Source organism: Homarus americanus, unplaced genomic scaffold (assembly GCF_018991925.1).
Source record: "Homarus americanus isolate GMGI-L3 unplaced genomic scaffold, GMGI_Hamer_2.0 scaffold51476, whole genome shotgun sequence".
Classification (NCBI taxonomy): domain Eukaryota; kingdom Metazoa; phylum Arthropoda; class Malacostraca; order Decapoda; family Nephropidae; genus Homarus; species Homarus americanus.
Window position 1 is genome coordinate 3359644 of NW_024736148.1, and position 20887 is coordinate 3380530.

General features: G+C 42.0%; 1 protein-coding gene across 3 annotated transcripts in view; it reads left to right on the forward strand.

Moving 5' to 3' along the window:
* LOC121872051 (phosphatidylinositol transfer protein alpha isoform-like) overlaps positions 1–20887 on the forward strand; it is a 55759-nt gene that overhangs the window by 9937 nt on the left and 24935 nt on the right. For all 3 annotated transcript variants that reach the window (XM_042374723.1, XM_042374721.1, XM_042374722.1), the window contains exons 2-3: positions 11431–11461; positions 12048–12211. In XM_042374723.1, coding sequence (XP_042230657.1) covers positions 11431–11461; positions 12048–12211 — 195 coding nt within the window. The remainder of the gene's footprint in view (positions 1–11430; positions 11462–12047; positions 12212–20887) is intronic.

The following is a 20887-nucleotide window of genomic DNA, read 5'->3' on the forward strand; positions in this document are numbered from 1 at the left end:
ATATAAGGGCTATGGCTGTGTTTGTTCCTCTGTGTTTCCTAAATCCGTGTTGTCTAGGGTTGTATTTGTATTCCAGTTCCAGGTGTGTTCTTAATCGGTGGTTAATTATTTTTCCAAAATTTTTCTCGGAGTTTCTAATAGAGAGATTGGTCTGTAGTTTTCTACTGCTGTGGGGGCTTTTCCCGGTTTTGGTATCAGTCTGATAATTGCTGTGTTAAATTTCTTTGGGTAGTGGCCTGAAGCTATGGATGCATTGAATATATTTCTTAGTAGAAGTACCATGTTGCTTGGTAATTGCTGTAAAATGAGTTCATTTATTTTACTGACTCCAGGAGCCTTGTTCTTAAAGCTATTGATTGTTCTTACTATTTCGTCCACTGTGATTGGTTTGTTTAGTGGGGACATGTCATCCAGTGTATTCAGGTCGATCGTGGGGCTCGGTTGCCAAATATGGGTTATTTGTGACATATGGTTTTCTTTAAGGGCATTAGCCCACCCGGGCACGGGTCATTTTTAATGACCCACATCAACGCCTGGGGGGCGAAAATATAATAAAACAATAATAATAATAATAATTATGCCAATGATGATAATGGTAATAATAATAATAATAATAATAGTAAAATTAATATAAATATATTTAATAAATAACAATTATAATAAAAGAAAATAATAATAATAATAATAATAATAATAATAATAATAATAATAATAATAATAATAATAATAATAATAATAAAATTAATAACAGTATTTAAAAAAAATTTATAATAAAAGAAAATACACATACAGTTGTAGTTGACTTCTCCCCTACAACTGCGTAGCCGCAGCCACCAGCTGCTACCATCTTCCCTAGCAACCAAACTAGCGGCCCAAGCTGGGGGGGGGGGCTCACCAGATGCCGCAGTATCTTAGCAACGGAACCAAAGACCGGCGACTTTCTCGGGTTTTCCCAACATGACTCATAGGTGACTCACGGCTGCTGGGTATATAAGCTCTGTCTCTCCATTGAGATTCATTCTGGCCCATCTTCCTGAACACGCAACACCTCCTCCAGCAAGCTCCTCGCTGTCCAGCTTTCATTCAACCAGGAGGCCAGCAACAGGCAACATCTTCTCTAACGAAGCTCCTGCACATCTACCTCCTTCAACACACTACTCACCGAACGTCTCTACTGAGCAGCCCCTCACCACACGGCACCTCCAGCACCAGACTGTCTACCATATAACTTATATTATACAAGAAAACCACCTTAGAGTTTCCATCCATCCTGAGTGCTAGACAACATTATATCACGAACACCTACACAGTAATAATAAAAGTCTATAAAAATTCTAAATAATAATAATAATAATAATAATAATACCCCCTTGTAATAATAAAGAGCTATGAATAAATTCAAAAACAAAAAAATTAAAATATCAATAGTGAGAAATGATATATGTATGTTGTGTTGTTAATAGTAAGAGTAACAATTGAGACCCTGCAATTGTGTGTAAATGAGGTAGAAAGTCAGATGAGCAACCTGGGACTTGGTCACAATTTTTGTGATGCCATATGGCAGCAGGGTCCACCATTAGTCAACACATTATGCTTCCAATATCTTCCCAGATGGTAGTACCTCCCTGTTTGGTAGCTGCCTACTACCTACTATCTAGAATCCTCATTGGACTCTTTGGCCAACTGTCTTCTTCCAACAATAGGAAAACAGGTCTCCGAATCCACCTGCCCTCCTTGTTGAGCTCTGCTCCATGTAGTCCACGACTAGCGTCGTCAGCTGGGTTCAGTGCCAACTTCACGTGGTGCCATTGTTATGCATTAGAGTCTTCGTGTATCGTTGCCACTCGATTGGCCACGAAGGAATGGAAGCGTCTTCCGGTGTTTCGCATGTACTGAAGGACTGCCATACTGTCTGTCCAGAACACTGATCTGTCTATTTGTAAATCAAGTTCTTGTCGTAGTCGTTTGTCTGCCTTGGCAGCCGGTACTGCCGCGTAGAGCTCGAGTCGAGGTATGGTCTGCTGTTTCAAAGGGGCTAGCTTGGCCTTGCCACACACGAAGGAGATATGGTGGGTTCCATCTTCACACGTGGTCCTCAGATACGATACAGCTCCATACGCCTGTTGGAAGGCGTCGTAGAAGTGGTGTAGTTGCACGGCAGCCACTGGATTTACATCCTCGGGTGGGTAGCACCATGGAACATGTACCTGTGATAGGTGAGGAAGTTCATCTAACCATCTTCGCCAAGCCACCCTGTTCTGTTCAGCCATTCGTTCATCCCACCCAACACCTCGTCTACACTCATTTTGGAATATAATTTTTGCTCTTGTGACGCTTGGAGTGATGAGTCCCAGTGGGTCATATATAGAGCTGACCATACTCAGCAGGCCTCGTTTCGTCTCCGATTTCTTAGGGATCTGGACCCGGACCACTAGTTTGTCCTTTTCCAGGTCCCACAAGATTTCCAGCACTCGTTCAGTGGGGAGCCTGTCGTCTTTCAAATTACTTCCTTTACTCCCACGGCTTTTTCTGTCTGTGGAATTGCCTTGAGGATTTCCTTGTGATTACAGACCCACTTCGTAAGTCTGAATCCGCCCTTTTTCATCAGCTGTCTCAGTCAATGGGTAATTATCGTTGCCTTCCCCAGCAAATCTACTGAGAGAAGCAGATCGTCAACATAGAAGTTACGATTCGCTTTCTTGATGTCGTCATGAAGACTTTTCCTATAATCTTGAAATGTTTGTTGTAGCGCATACCCGGCACATGAAGGGGCTACACATACCTCCAAAGAGATGTACAGTCATTCGGTAAGTGGTGGAGGCCCCTGGCAGCTGGTCGTCCGTCCACCATAAGAATCGTAAGACGTCTCGATGTTCGGGTACTACTCGCACTTAGTGGAACATTGCCTCGATATCAGCCATGAGTGTCACCTTTCCTTGTCTGAATCTGATGAGGACTCCCATCAAATTGTTGTTAAGGTCTGGCCCTTGCATCACCTGGCTGTTCAATGACATCGACTCATATTCGGCTGCACAATCAAAACTTTTCTCACCTTTTCTGGCTTGTTGGGATTCAACATCGGGTGGTGTGGGTTCTTTAGGAGGCATTTTCTCAGTCCCGCCAATCGCTGTTCGGCAAGCTTCTTATTGTCTAGGAGTTCCGGTTCTTCATGGTGAAACGGGATGGGAAGTTTGTAGTGTCCGTCCACTTGAGTAAATGACGTTGACCACTGCATCAGGACTCTCTTGTCTTCGACAAGGACGGGATCATCGTTACTGTAGGCGAAGTCGCATTCCCAGAAGTTCCTGACTTGGTTTTTCCAGATTTGTCTCCGAATTTAATGTTGCCATTCTGACAAAGTGGTTGATCACAGCTCACCACTCCGAGCGGTCCATTTATAGTCCAGCCCAGAAGGGTGCGTGTTGCAAACAGTTCTCCGTCCTTCCTGGTCCTTACTTCTAATGGCACTAATACTTGTGGTACATCCAGACCTATCAGGAGATCCACTCTTTTCGGTGCTTGGCGTAGTGCAGTACCTCGGAGGTGTTCCCACATGGTGACGTCTTGGGTGTCTTCGACCGAAAACTCTCAGAGAAAACTGTAGATTCTCAACAACAATGACCTTGGGGATAGTGATGGATCGGCTCTTTCTTACTCCTACGCAAACCACCTTTACACTGATCTCTTCGGTGTTTACACTACTTCTTTCTTTCATGATCATGCCAATGGAGAGGGAAAAAACTGGCCTTCTCTCTGCCTGCAGCCGGTTAGCTAGACTACTGTACGCATGCAGTATGATTGGTTGCTGCCTGAATCCAAGAGAGCTCCGTTGACCACTGCTCCTTTGCTTCTTGGTTCTTCTCCTCCATCCTGACTTTCATTATTGGTATACTGCCAGACTGGGGTCACAAATAAATCTTTAGTCTCGCCACGTCAGATATGTACGTTATATTACTTCTACACTAGGTGAATGACAATTCCACTGTTAAAGCATGAACACTGATGAACACTGATATTCACTACAATAGACACAATGGTTATAAACACAGAACATACCTGAGAACGAAGGTGAAAGGTGATACGGGAGGTCTACTCCTGATGATGATGATGATAATGAAGTAAAGTGGCAAATGACTTTGTACTACGGTACGGTACGGAGTCTTTAGTTTTGAGGTGAAAGAAGATTATTAGGGGTTGAAGGAAAAGTGGTGAAACTGAAATACAGTAGGAGGAGAAAGAATCTGGGCTCAACCAGATCGCTTCATCTTTCCTATTGGTGTTTTATCTTTGTTCTGCTCCCTTGGGTCGACTTTGTACTTCCGCCTCGCACTGGTTTATATACCCCTGAGTTGCCAGCGATCGCTACTCACGCAATGACAGAAATTACAAACAATCTAACTGTTACTCATTCAAGGATGACCCTCAGTTGACAAAGGTCTGGCGAATTACTAAAGTTGATTTACACAGACTAATTCAAGGTTGCGTTTGCCAGTAGAGAGTGGAATAAACGTAGTGACAACTGTGTTCGAAGGCGGGACTTACTGGGAGTGATCCTGAGGGTAAAACGGATTGGAAAACACGTCTCTCCTGAGATTCTACAAGCGCGGTGGATTTGAATGTTATGTAGCGTAATATGAATTAAAATGGGTTTTTAGGAATGACAATTATGTGCGCAGTAGATTGAAAGTGCGACTTTGCTGGACTCTTGTAATCACAACTAGCAATCATTTGGTTCTTCACGCCGATCATCAATTCTGTTGTTGGTTATGGTTTCCCTGACCCATCTATGCGGGTTTCCTCTATTCGTGGTCACCAGCACGCTTTGTGTACTCCCAGTCCTTTTTCCCATGGTGCTTGTACCGGCTTCGGTCTCCCATGATTTAGCTCCACTAGTTGCCGATTCCGGTGGTTGCATAATGGCCTTAAGTGACTCATTCTAGGTCGCTTGTGGTCAGGTGATATGTCTATTTGGTAAGTGCCCCTAGTGATTGCTCTCTTCACCCCTTGGAAACTGGTCTGGTGTTCTCCTCTTTCAACTTAGCCCCGTTGTGCCTTGCCACTGCTCGTCAGAACTCCCGTGAAGTGCAGAAGCCTCGAGTGCACTCCAGAACAGCCATCTATACCACATACCATCTTCTGGCTGCACTCCGTTATCCGGTGATTACGACCCAGGCAAGCGAAGCAGCGATGTTCTTCCCTCATGAGGAAAGTTCGCATCCCTGTGGACATGCTGAGGAATGTCCGGCGTATCTGAAGAAGGTGATCTCCACGGCATAATGAGCAGCGTTCATCGTCCGTTTCTCTGGTTGTCTTTATTCCTGATGTCACCAGACCCACAAGTTTCTTCCTCGACGAGGATTGGCGTGAGGGTGAGTCTGCATATATTCTGCTTGGTTCCTCCGGTCCTTGTCCCTTTGGGGCCTCCTCCGCCTTGTCGACCATATCCATAGTGAATTCCAACATCCACTCGATCCCAGGAGGCTTCCCTTGCTTCCTTTTGTATTTATGCACCTTATCCACTTAGCATCCCTTATCTTTCACTTGAATCTCTCAGCTAACGTTTGTATTGATTCATACTTGTCAATCTGATGTAGTTCTTCCAGAACCTTCAAGTTCCTCATGCTGAACTTCGGCGTTGGCCTTTGGGAGAACCTCATATTTTCTAACAGTTCTCTTACCCAGCCCTCGGACCTCGGTGGGTCGTCCTTTTGGTCCTTCATCAATGTCAATGGTTTCGGTGAGCGAGCTTGATGTTCAGAAGTACTTCTTCGCTCCCCCTGGTGAAATGTTCCCTGCTCAGAGGTTAAGGTGAGCGACGGGAGTCCTCTTGGAGTATATAGCGTAAAGTGAAATCCTCGTAAATGGAACAACAGAACATATGGGATTAATTCCAACAGAGACTGGCCCGACCCCCAAACTCCACTTTTTGACGACACAGAACTATGTTGTAGTAAAAATTTTATCTTAACTTTATGATGGTATGAACAAACAAGTAATATAGAAGAGGTTAGGTTAGGAAAAATAAAGGTTAAGTTAGGAAAAGTAAAGGTTAAGTTAGGAAAAGTAAAGGTTAGGTTAGGAAAACAAAAAGTTAGGTGTAACACTTACGTTAGTAGAAGACATACACTGCGCAACCTTACAACGCGGCTTGCTTGCCCAGGCGGAGGGAGGAGGAGGGAGGGAGGAGGAGGGAGAGGCGAGGCAGGCGGGAATGGCGGGTGGGGCGAATCTAAAAATAGCGTCTCGAGCCGGACACTCTGCGCGTATATGGGTAGATGAACCGGGTTAAGTGAAAGTTCGGTTCTGGCGAGGTACCGCGTATATGAGAAATCGCGTTAAGTGAAACCGCGTAAAGCGGGGTACAACTGTATATATATATATAAATATATATATATATATAAATATATATATATAAATATATATATATAAATATATATATATATAAATATATATAAATATATATATAGAATTTTTTCTTAAAGCGCTTTGGAACTTCGTATTTTCTTTCCTCAGGTTATCAGCATATACCCAGATCAATGCAAGCACCTACAGTGATTTATTTGCACACATATATATATATATATAAGTAGTGCTATACATATATATATATATATATATATATATATATATATATATATATAATATATATATATATATATATATATATATATATATATATATATATATATATATATATATATATATATATATATATATATACAGTAGTACCCGCTTAACGTAATAAATTGAAACTACTAGGGTACCGTGTTAAGTGAACTAAGAAGTAAATAAATAGAACATATGTGGGATTAATTCCATTATTTAGAGACTGCCCGGACCCCCTAAACTTATTCCTTTTTTCCGACACAATACCTATATGTTCTAGTAAAATAACATCTTAATTTTATGATGGTACATGCACACAATTAATACTTAAGAGAAATAGAGAAATACAGTCGCCAAGTTAATGTCCATTCAAATAATGGACTCAACTCCTTCCCCCTCTTCTCACACTACACTCACTGGCTCTTCCCTCTCTGAGAAATTTTGGGGGAAAACCACTAAATTTTAATAAATAATACCTCAAACTAAAGTTAGGATAATATAATTGACATTGCTGGGTTCCTTGTAAGACCAGGAATATTTTGAATATAAATGTCATATATTTTGCACGAAAGATAACATATTTACTCAGAGTAAACATTAGATCTAAAATTTGTATGTCTAATGCAAAATCTATGATGTTTATATTCAAAATGATCATCAAATTGTAAGAATTCTAGCAATGTAAATTATATTCTGGCCGGGTAATTTGTATGAACTTTATGAGCTAAATCAAATATCTTCAGTTAATAAATTAAAAAATATTTTTCACGACACTATCTGTCAATTAAAGTACCCCACCTTGCCTCCCCCCCTCTTCCAACCGCGCCAGATGGTTGGTCGGTCCCTCCCTCCCCCCACCCTCCACCAACCCTCCCTACCAGATAAATGTGTGAGAGAAACCGGAATATTTACCTCTTTAGTAATAAATAATACCTCAGACTAAAGTTAGGATAATATAATTGACATTGCTGGGTTCCTTGTAAGACCAGGAATATTTTGAATATAAATGTCATATATTTTGCACGAAAGATAACATATTTACTCAGAGTAAACATTAGATCTAAAATTTGTATGTCTAATGCAACATCTATGATGTTTATATTCAAAATGATCATCAAATTGTAAGAATTCCAGCAATGTAAATTATATTCTGGCCGGATAATTTGTATGAATTTTATGAGGTAAATAAAAAAATTATACTTCACCCCGGGTTTCGGCAGGGGTACCGCGTAAACGTGGAAAAGCGGAATGTGGGACCACAGCTCAAGATTGAAGAAGCCGCAAGTCCGGAAAACCGTGAGGGCAAACTTTTTCGGAGGAGGGTTGTAAACTCTTGGAACAATCTACCAGAAAGTGTTGTGACGGCACCGAGTGTGAGCTCTTTCAAGAGAAGACTTGACCAACACTGGAGCGGGTTCAGGTACATTCAGGAGCCGGTGCATGCCCAGTATTTGCCAACAGTGCGTGACAGAGACGTGACCGATCGCCCGGAGGCTAGCGAGCCGACCTTTTGGTGAAGAATATAAAGGAAAAGAGTCGTGACCGATCGCCCAAGCGCTAACAATGACCAGTGGCGAAGATGATAAAAGAAAAAAGCCGCAGCTTTAGGGTTGACTGTATATATATATATATATATATATATATATATATATATATATATATATATATATATATATATATATTTATATATACGCACACAGTGGTCCCTCGGTTAACGAACGGTTCGATTAACTAAATTTCGGTTAACGAATTACCTCCCATAAGGATCTTCAATTCGGTTAACGAACAAAACTTCGATTAACGAAATCCTTACGACAAACACGTTTTGTTGTGGCCATCAGCTGATCAGCTAGTCCACCAATACAGTAATCTGTTCTATGTTTACATTCGTTTCCAGTGGAGTAAATATCAAGAAGGTTGTGTTCTTGAATATTTTTGCATTTTTTATATTAAAATTAATTATTGGTCATTCTAAAATTTAGCCATCCAAGCTCTCTCTACATAAAGTTTTTCAACTAATATTTTTGGCTCGATATATGTAACTTTATTCATTTATTGAAACTTATTTACATGCACACACTGTCCTAAGAGCAAAGCTGTACTGTACATGTAATCAAAACAGGTTGACAATCCCTTATCCGAAATCCTTGGGGCCAGAGGAATTTCGGAATTTTTCGGTTTTCAGAATGGTTAGTTTTTTTTTTTTTTTTTTTAATGTGTATTAGCCCACCCGGGCATAGATCACTGACCCACATCAGGGCCTGGGGGAGGGGGGCGAAAATATAATAAAAATTATAATAATAATAATAATAATAATTCATAAGTCTAGGTCGTGTTTCTCACTTTTGATCTTTTTTCCATTCTTGTATTTCTTTATTATTATTATTATTATTATTTTATTATTACAGTACTCCTATATTATTGTTATTTTTATTAATTTTATTATCATATATTATTATTATTATTAATGTTATCATATTTTATTTTGGTGTATTTTTATTAAAATTTGTATTTACTATGAATAATTATTATTATAATTATTATTACTATTACATTTTCGCCCCCCAGGCCCCGATGTGGGTCAGTGATCTATGCCCGGGTGGGCTAATCACTGTTTTAAAAAAAATAAATAAAAAAAAATAAAAAAATATTGCCCCACAAAAAAAAAACTTTCGGTTTTCAGAGCTTTTCGGTTTTCGGAATTTCGGCTAAAGGGTTGTCAACCTGTACTGTGCAAAATGATTACTAAAATTTTTGTCTAGTGTAAACTATATATAGCTTGTTTACATTCAAATTAATCACTATCTTATAAGAATTCCAGCAATATAAATTATATTCTCCACGGTCACTTCTATGACATTTTATAAGCAAAAAACAAAAACTCAATCTAAAGGACATAAATAAACAAATAAATACTTCGCTAGACATTCAGTGCCAACTGTCAAACATGTCACTGTCACCTCCCCTTCCTCCCCTCCCCCTCCTCCCAGCCAGGGTTTGGTGGTTATACAGTAGGCTTACAGTTTTTATCTTATATGATATCACAGACTAAAGTTAGGAGAATATAATTTGCATTGCTGGAATCCTTGTATGTATGCATGTATGTATTGATGTATGTATGTATGTATGTAGCGGTGGGCGCAGCCAAATGAGAAGTTAGCTTCACTAACCGCTAATCTGCTAAGTAAAAAGTTATCTTCGCTAACGCTATACCGCTAAACAGCTAAAAAATTTAGCGTTAGCTAACGCTAACCGCGAACTTTTATTATATGAATTTAGCTTCTTCTTTTGGGGGGGGGGGGCTCTAAAACCCTTAAAAACAGACCTAGAGAGCTGAAATTTTCACATGCTGTCTTGTAGCTTAGACATAGAGCTTTCCAAAAAGGTATAGCATGCCAAGATCAGCTGATGATTAAGGTGTACACAAATAATTAAATGAACAAATGAAATGAAACATTAGTTTACATTCAAGTTTCAATATACACTTTATAATCTTTATTTACTGTACGAAAAGACAGAAAGCATTAAACGAATCCAAAAACTATAGTACAGGTAGTCCCCGACTTACAACTGCCTCAACTTACATCCATCGGTACTTACGACCTGCTCTGACCTTACGACCGTCGGAACGTACGACCGCTGCAGTCGTGACCAAATTTTTTTTTTCTTTCAAATGACGCACGCATTTTCTATACCTAAACGTTTCCAGTTAATGTAGTCTCCATGTATACTGTAATTAGAAAATTATGGGGGCCCCGTGTGCATTCAGCTGACTACATTAAAGGTAAGTGCTCAGTCACACTGTATCCATTCCTCATTATTTATTACTTTTACTGTACTGTATTTCATTGTAGATTTTTTATTTATTTATTTATGTATTTTTATTTATTTTTTTATTTTATTTATTTTTTATCTATATGCCGGACTTACGACCTGGATTTGGGTCCCTAACCCTGTCGTAAGTCGGGGAGCACCTGTACTGTATAGCATAGGTAGCAAATAGCATCATGCCAAGATCAAAATGATGATCAACTTATCAAGGTGTACACTGTACACAATTTCACAAATTATTAATTTGCATTCTCATACAACCTATTGGCCTTATTCATTATTCATGTAAATATGCAATACCAACCACATACACATTATACCAGTGCATTTTTGTATAACTTATTGTTGGTCTTAGTCATGTAAATAAACAGAAAACTCTAAACTTTAATGAAAAGTAAATTTTTAGAAAATTTTGTTTGGCACACACCTTGGATGACATCCTGGTTATGAATTTATGCAGTACTTAGCATAACCAAATATAATTACACAAAAAAATCTTAAAAAAATTTACAAATAAATGAGAAAATAAACTATACATTAGTTTACAATTACACTCTATGATTCTTTCAACATACACTGACAGTCTTTATTTACTGTCTTGTCACGTTTACACGTACTAACACGCAGTCAGCCAAGCTTGCCTGACTCGCTGTTGGACACGCGTCGCGGCGTCACACGCTTACAACAGACAGGAACAAACATGTATAAATTTTGTTAGCAGACTTAAAGTTAGCGGAACTAAATTTAACGGAAGATAATTGGTCCACTAATGGTTTCCAAAGTTAGCGAAAACGCTAATCCACTAACGAGAAAGTTGGCTTCGCTAATTAGCGGTTAGCGGATTAGCGGAACCGTGCCCACCACTGTTGTATGTATGTATGAGTGTGTGTGTGTGTGTGTGTGTGTGTGTGTGTGTGTGTGTGTGTGTGTGTGTGTGACTTGCTGAGATATTATTAGACAGTAATACTAACACATGACTAATTATTGTTTCAGTCGTGTCCCGCTGCCTCTCACAGTGGATGAGGTGAGTGTTTATGAGAATATTAGTGACTCAACATCCATTAAGCCTATTTTCATGTTCTAGTGAGATATACTGTGATGTCTTTAGATTTTTTTACTGTATACTGTACTGTACCTTGATTTAACTACAGCTACTCCTCGACTTACGACCTACTCGACTTACGACCACCTGGACATACGACCACCTCAGTCATACCCAAATTTTGTCAAATTACGTATTTTTGAGTCCCAACATCAGTGATTGTGCTGTGTACTGACAAAATTTTCGTTTGTGATTCACTTTAAAATGGCTGGCAAGCTTAAAAGTGAGAGTTTTGTGGTGCTGAAAAGAATAAGAGACACCCATTTTAGATTTTCTATGTATTATTTAAGCATTTTCGACTTATGACCAATTCGACTTATACTGTAACCTGGATTTGGGTCCCTAACCCCATCGTAAGTCGAGGAGCAGCTGTACTGTGCTCAGAGGGCATCTGACCAACCCCCTACATGCACACACATGACATATTCTTGTGATGTGGTGGTGTGTGTGTTATAATACCACCTGGGACTAGCTGTGGTAAATGTGGTGGTATTTGTATGTGTTACAGTATCACTTGGGCCAGCTGTGGGCAGTGACAGAGGCTAGCAAGAGAGAGACAGGTGGTGGGGAAGGCATTGAAGTGCTGACCAATGAACCCTTCACAGGCATCCCGCTCCTGGGGGACAAATTCTCCTCCGGCCAGTACACCTACAAGATCTTCCACCTCAAGAAGTAGGTGGTCTTCCTGTGTCTGTCCTAATATAACATGTTTATATGTATAGCTATCTTCTGGTTCTTGCTGACAACATAAAACAACCAGAATAGTGAATAAAGTAGAAAATCACCTCATTTTCCATACATAACCTGAAAGACCAAAAATTTCCAGGTGCTTCTTAGGACGGTAAATTGCATTAAGTTATCCATTAACCCATGACTTTGAACGTGTTTATGACTCAGAACAATGATAGCTACTAAACTGGAATCAAGATTGCACTGAAACTCTTCCTTAGTTATGAGGAAAAATTAAGGTAAGGACTAAGATGATCATTTTGTGAATCACCACAATTGGCTAATATAATCACTTGACAGAGATTATCATTTACGGTGATTAGAGCACAGATACGACATATTATGTAATATGTTGGAACCCCACAAATGGCTCTCTTTCCATCTCTGTATCCTTAATTTTATCAAATGGATTTTCAATGAATTTATTCAAAAGCCATCGAATATGTACACTATTTTATTCGACGTGTACCCATCACAATTTACGGTGAATCCTTACTAAACATCTCGGCCTCATTTTGAAATTGTCAAGAATCTGAGTTTACAATAGCTCATACAATGAATATTCTTCATAAATGAAAATGTATAACTAAATGCATTCGCTTAACACTAAATAGAGGTGAAGTACTGTAGTACTGCACAGTACTGTACATTAGTTTTGGTTCCCAAGTGATGTTAAGTGAGCTTTCAGTACAGTATCTAGTATTATTATAATACTGTAGTCATAATTTTGTTTATGTCCTGTTTATGTTTTAATTGAAGTCAATTGGTTAAAACTTAGATTCATTCACTCATCTTCAGCTACGAGAAATATCCATCGTACGAACCTTTCAAAAAATGGTACTTGACCTCGGTAGACATTCTTGACTGATGACTTACTGAGTAAGGGAAGAGGCTATTTGCTATTATATCTGATCTGTGATAAGATATTTATTTGTTAGTTATACATAAAATTAATTAATGAGCTGCCTTTCATTTTGGTTTATAGTTTTAGTTTAGTAGTATAGGTACTGTACCATATATATATACACACAGTACAGGGTATATTCTTGTGTAGGATAGTACGTGTCTCAGAATACACAAGTTGGTTGAACCAAAATTCGTCTCCAAAAAACAGCAGCTTCTGAGAATGGAGGGGGACCGAAGTTACTACTAAGAGCAGAGACGTTACCGAGAACAAATTCTGGCTTGAATGTCATGTACACTAATACTGACACGTTCCTTGATAAGAGAGAGGAGTTTGAAACACTACTGAGAGTGCACCAACCCGATATTGTAGTTGTAGAACTGTTGTACAAGAACAGGAGAATCGACCCAGAGGAATGTGAGTTCAGTATTGCTGGATATGACTCATTTACGAACCTTTCTCAAGAAACTTGCAGGAGGGGTGTGGTTATCTACGCTAGGCAAGACCTTAGAGCCAGCCAGGCGAGGGTACAGGGAGAGGATGTTTTTGAAGAGTCCAAGTGGTGTAAAATTAAATTAAAGGGAGGGGACTTACTTATCGTCGGGTGTATCTACAGATCCCCAAACTGTGGCCCACTAAATCAAAGGAACTTAAGAACCTTAATAAACAACGCGGCGATGCTCAACCCTAGCCACCTCCTTATCATGGGGGACTTTAACTATGGCGACATCGACTGGAGAAACGAGTTCACCCCAAATGACTTGAATAACCCTGCTACTCTTTTTGTAGAAACTCTGAGAGATAATTTTCTGTTCCAACATGTTAGAGACCCGACACATTACAGAGGGGAGCAAACACCCAAGCCACTTGACCTCATCATAACAAACGAGGAGGGTATGGTGGCCAAACTGGAACACCTTGCCCCAGTTGGCACCAGTCACCAATAGTGTTGTCATTCAGATTTAACTGTTACCTGACTCATTAAGGCACAAGAACGCAGACACTACGCTGAATATCATAACTAGTAAAGTGACCCATTTGATCGATAAATATATACCCAAGACCAAACCCAGTGCTTCTAGGAATACGAGGGGATCCTACACATGAACCATGCGGCGGTCGACAAAATTAAGAAGAAAACCCAGAAATTCAAGACGTGGGTTGGTCAAACGATGAGCAGGACAGGAGGATGTGTGCAAGAGCCAGAAACCAAGCAAAGATAGAGTGTAGGAGGGCTGAAAAGGAGTTCCAGAGGCTGGTTGCAAGCGAGGTCAAGTCAAACCCAAAGGCGTTTTACCGCTATGCAAAGTCAAAATTAAAAACACGAGTAGGAGTATCAGACCTAAGGCTTGAATATGGTAGTTACGCAGATTCTGACCAGGATAAAGCTCAGACATTAAACAGCTTTTCCTCGGTGTTCACAAGAGAGGATGCAATTAACCTTCCTGTGTTTGAGGACAGACTGTTCGACACAGCAATGACCCTCATTGTGTTCACAGAAGAGGGTATAAGATATAAACTGTCAATGCTAAAGGTCCATTAGAGTCCCGGCCCTGACATGGTGCATCCCAGAATGCTAAGAGAGTTGTGCAACGAGCTTGCCGAGCCCCTGAAGATCCTATTCAGCAAATGTCTAGATGAACAAAAGGTTCCCAGTGATTGGAAAATGGTTCATGCGAGTCCTATCTTCAAGAAGGGCGATCATCACTCCACGAACAACTATAGACCAGTGAGCCTGACCAGCATAATATGTAAAGTACTTGAGAGTATTATCAGAGATGCCGCGATGGAACATCTACTACGAAGCAACCTTGTAAAGGATTGCCAACACGATTTTATGCCAGTGCGCTCCTGCTTCACACAATTGCTCAAGGTACAGTATTGGATATTTGGACCCATATTCTGGAACGGGGTTGTAATATCGACAATATTTACCTAGATTTTGCCAAGGCTTTCAACAGTATACCCCACAAACGGCTGAAAATCAAACCAGAAGGGTACGAAATTCAGGAAAATGTCCTAGCGTGGATAGAAGACTTTCTACATAACCGCAAGCAGTGTGTGGTGATTAATGGCACAAAATCATCATCTGTACCTGTCAGAAGCGGGGTACCACAGGGCGGTGTATTGGGCCTGTTGTTGTTTGTTTGTTTCATAAATGACATGCCTGACGTTGTACAATCCTCCATACAAATGTTTGCCGATGACGCCAAGTTATTTCAGGAAATCAAGAACCAAGCGGACTGTTAAGAGCTGCAGAAGGATCTCTGTGAGCTCCAAGAATGGTCGAAGAAATGGCTGCTGAGATTCAATGTCACAAAGTGTAAGAGGATGCACCTGGAGCATACCAACAGTAAGGAGGCATATCATATGTCCCAAAGGGGTGAAGAAACTGCACTATTTGAGACTGAATATAAGAAGGACCTATGTGTGTATGTTGACAATGAGCTGAAGTTCTCGGGCCATTGCGAGAAGAAGGTAAATCAGGCAAATACAGTCGAGTCTGGATTTACGCGGTTTTGGTTTAAACGGTTTTGGTTTACGCACTTTGTCATTTACGCGGTGCCTTGCCAGAATTGAAATGCTTGATTTATGCGGCAAATTTGGTCATTTACGCGGGAAGTGGCGCGGGCTGGGTGCGCACGAGGTCACCCAGTCATCAAAACATCACCGAGTTCTTCACCCGCCACCCACCACAGCCAGCCCAAGTCAGTGATAGTGATAGTGAGGATATGGACTTATATGGACTTTGAGGGGTGTGACAAAGAGGCCCTGCAAGCCTCTGTGGTGGATAGTGATACAACTGATATAAGTGATACAGGTGAGGGCCAATAATCTGCCCTCTGCCTCGAAACCAACCCCCCCATCCCCGTGTGCCCAGCCATCTTTTCTACTAATGTAAGTGTTAAAAAACCTAATATTATTGATATTTCTCTTAATTATTAATTGTGTGTGCATACCATCATAAAATTAATGTGTTATTTTGACTACAAGGTACGTATTGTGTCGGAAAAAGTGGAGTTTGGGGTCGGCCCAGTCTCTATTTCAATTAATCCCATATGTTCTGTTATTTCATTTACCCGTTTCTCGTTTTACGTGGTACTTCGTGGGTTCAATTGACCGCGTAAATGAAGACCCAACTTGTTGGGTCTTGAAGGTCGTTCAGATATCTAGACGGTCCATCCCTCGTAACGACCTTCAAGAGTGAAGTGCTTCCCCATCTGGAGTACTGTCACCTCGTCTGGTCACCCGAGATATGCTAGGGACTGTCAGATGGTTGAAAATGTTCAAAGGAGGGCCACCAGACTGGTGCCTGCGCTTCGGCACCTCAACTACCCTGAGAGATTGGAGCACCTGAACTTGCCTAGCTTATACTACAGACGAGCAAGGGGCGACCTATTTGAGGTGTATAAGATCTCAAGGGACACTACTCAGTCGAGTGTCCTTACTTGGAGCTGGTGGACGCTCGCCCCACAAGGGGTCACAGCTCAAGATTGAAGAAGCCGCAAGTCCAGAAAACTGCAAGGTCAAACTTTTTCGGAGTGAGAGTTGTGAACTCTTGGGACAATCTGCCAGAAAGTGTTGTGACGGCACCGAGTGTGAGCTCTTTCAAGACCAGACTTGACCAACACTGGAGCAGGTTCAGGTACATTCAGGAGCCAGCGCATAACAGTGCATAACAGTGCATAACAGAGAGTCAGTACATGCCTAGTACTTGGCAACAGTGCGTGACAGACATGAACTATCGCCCAAGCGGCTAACGAGCCGATCAGTGGTGAAGGATATAAGTAAATAAAGGACGTATGCCAGTGAAGCCAAATTTTCTGTTTTATCTGAGCTAGCCAGATGAGTATTAGCTTTTGTACTGTCATCTCTGAATCATGAGTAATGCTGAGGCTATTGTAGTGGATTTCTCCCCTACAAACGCTGTTTGTCGCTGAGTAGCCGACCCCACCAATTCCCCAGTGTATGCCTCGTGGTCTAGGTCAACCAGCGCCGCCATACATCACGGAGCGGGGGTCAACTATTAAGCCACGCCTACCCCCCGCTATTTAAGACCTGACCTCGTGGCGACCTGTCTCTTTTCTACCTCCACCAACCAGCCAGCAACACCTCCGTCGCTGCCTGGCGGCCCTCGCTCCCGCCGGCGAGCATGGCGACCCACAAGCTGTCCTTCTCTGAGCATCCTCACCAACCAGCTCTCCCTACATCACGCTTGTAACCATGCTGCCTTCCCAGCACCAAGCTGCATTGTACATCCAACACAACATGTATATAGAGAGCACATTGTGAGTTTCCTTTCTCCATTCCATCCTGAGTGTGAACCAAACATCAAAAACCCCACAAATGGTGACTCCTGGAGATTCGCACTCACACAGGATGGAGGAGAAACTGATCACGCTCCCAGTCTTCAAGCAACATGGAAGACTGGCTTATCCACACAGAAGCAGCTCTCATCGGCTCTACAACTACTGTCTCTACACCGCAGGTTAGACACCCTAGAGCAGCACTGCTTCTCTAAGCAGACACCAGCTCCTCTTCCTGCCCCAAGCACCACGTCCTACCGACCCCAGCACACCCATCCTGCCTCAGACGCCGCCCCCGGCCCAACAGTAACCCCTGCCGCCCTTGATGCGGCCTCTGTTCCTGAGTGCGGACCCACACTCCCCTCTTTTCTCCCTCAGGTACTCCCTGCTAATGTCCTGCACCCTGCTGCTGTCGTGGACCCAGCTGCTGTCACGAGCCCTCATCCGCTTCTGCTGACGCAGCCCCTGCTCCTGACCCAGGCCCACACACCCCAGCAGGCGCATCTGACGACTCTGTACCTGCCGTGAGGGAAGCACAACATTCATCGCCTCCACACACCCTCTTTCTCCCTCTTTACTCCCACAGATATTGTGTATCTAGACAGTTGTATCCAGCGACCGGCTTATCCACGCCATCGCCGTTGTCTCACATGAGGCATGCACCGCCCGTTCTGCCTCACATGTGCTATGCAACCCTGCAGACAACAAGTCTCCTACACCGCCTGGAGGGAAGGGGGAGTATTGTAGTGGATTTCTCCCCTACAAACTCTGTTTGTCGCTGAGTAGCCGACCCCACCAATTCCCCAGTGTATGCCTCGTGGTCTAGGTCAACCAGCCCCGCCATACATCACGGAGCGGGGGTCAACTACTAAGCCACGCCTACCCCCCGCTATTTAAGACCTGACCTCGTGGTGACCTGTCTCTTTTCTACCTCCACCAACCAGCCAGCAACACCTCCTCCGCCGCTGCCTGGCGGCCCTCGCTCCCGCCGGCGAGCATGGCGACCCACAAGCTGTCCTTCTCTGAGCGTCCTCACCAACCAGCTCTCTCTACATCACGCTTGTAACCATGCTGCCTTCCCAGCACCAAGCTGCATTGTACATCCAATACAACATGTATATAGAGAGCACATTGTGAGTTTCCTTTCTCCATTCCATCCTGAGTGTGAACCAAACATCAAAAACCCCACACTATCATTGAAACACTGTTCCAAAAGAGCAAAACAGCAGTGTATCAGAACAGAAGATTTGTGCTATTAACAATTGTTCCACTCATGCTTTTTCAGCAAGGCAACACAATTGACACTACTGAAATTGTTGATCACAATTGAAATGGTGTCACTGGCATTCCTGATGGGAGATACATTGAGGCATTTTGATCATGAGAGTTATTTGTATGAGTTTAACACATCATATTTTAAAGCACACACCCGTCATCCTGATGGCCACGTCAAGATATAATACAGTGTATTGTTGAAGAAACAAATGTTGATAGTGTGTACAAATATGAGGCAGGCTCTTGTTTTTGTGAGGGAGGGTTCAATGAGGAAAGAGTGGTGATTGAAGGTGCAAAGATGTTAATGAACTTGGCAACTTTACAAGGAAACAGAGGTGTAAAATATATAAGTGAATATGTAAGGAAGTGGCTTCAATGCCATTGGCATTCAAATTTTACCCTTTAATAACTAGGAGCAACGTCGTCATCAGCCTAAGATGGACTGCCATAAGCAAGTATGTAAATGTGATGAATCAATGTAAACTTGTAAGACTATTTTACAAAATATCTTTCCATCTATAGTATCTCTTTATCTCCCCTCTGGTCCCCTTACCCACCCTCCGCCCCACATAGATGAGAATTATGATAGTAATGATTTAATACATTCAAGAATATATACTTTAATTTACATAACACTGTAATCCACATCATATCGCTATTTGTCTCCTCTCTGACACATGCTCATGAATTCATGACAAGCATACCTAGATGTTGTAGGAAATGTGACCTGGCCCCTGGTGTGATAGTACTTGAAGGTAGCTAGGTTAACAAGGTAACTTTTTTATCAAGTGCTGATATGATGGACCTCACGGGGTCATGGAGACACAGGGTGGAGTGGTGTTCAAGTGGTGCAGTAACACGTCCGTAGGTGTTGAGATGAAAGACCTCACATGGTCATGAAGACACCAGGTGGTGTGGGGTGGTGTCACAGGACCTCACTCTCTGCTATGTGGTGTTGTGTTATCTCGTAGTCAGGTGTGAAGCCGACCCACTGTTGTTCCCATTGTGGACTGATTTGCACCTCCTGGTCAGAAGATGGTGGTCAGTTCCCATATATTACCAGATTCTGAGGTCACTAAGTCTAAGGGGATAACTTAACTCTATTCTTAATTTCTAAGGATTGCTGCCACCAGACCCCCTCTGGGCAGTATCTCGTTAGGTAGCGGGCAGAGTGAACTAGGCAGGGTTTTTCATTGACCAGATCGATAAGGGAAAGAAGGATGAAACAATAACATGTCTTAACTAATTTATTCCTTATAAAACATATTGCATTCCGTTAAAATTCAAGTGAGTTGGCCTTCCTCAGAAGAATAACGATGATTTTGGTTACACTGCTCAACAACAGACGTCTTACATTAATTGCGTGTCATCCACATACTTATTGCGCATAACAATCAGTGACCTCACCTCGGTCATCCCTTCTTACAATAACACTCAACACATCAGACTGCTCCACCTGTATGGAATATAGCACCTTAGGTTATCATACATAGTAGCACCATCTCACCACACCTGTTGCACTCCACACCTGCAAGTATGGGACTCCTTGTAATTTCTAGGTACACATATCAGGCACCTCATTCGCACACCGCCCTCGGGGGGTAGAGACGAGGGCTTCACCAAGAGACATACCAGTACTGTTTCTACGCTTGGTATTATAGGTCGCTCCAAGTGACGACCGCGGAGTTTCTCAAACATTCCATTATGTATTCCTACTCATGTGTGGTGGTATGCCGGGAATCCACAGGTTCACAGCAGAGTAGCATAGCTGTGAGTAGTCATCTCACACAGGTGGGGGCCAACACGAGGTAATGGCCGCCGTTCTGGTGAGTTCAAAACCCGGGGAACCTGTGTTGGTGAGAAATAATGCCTGATGGGCCGTTATCACCCTCCCCAACACATTACTATTTCACTTTCAGGCAAAGTTTTAAGCTGTAATAACTGCTTTATAAGTCTTTTTTTAGGGCTGAATATAGCCCAATGAAGTTCACTGACCTGTGTTGATGAGAGAATAGGTGCCACTGAGGGCGAGGTCCTGCGCCTCTCATCGACCAGGCCTACAGTTTCCAATCTTTAATTTTCACTTTGAATTCTTATGGTTCTCACATGAACACTTTCCTGTTTATCATGACC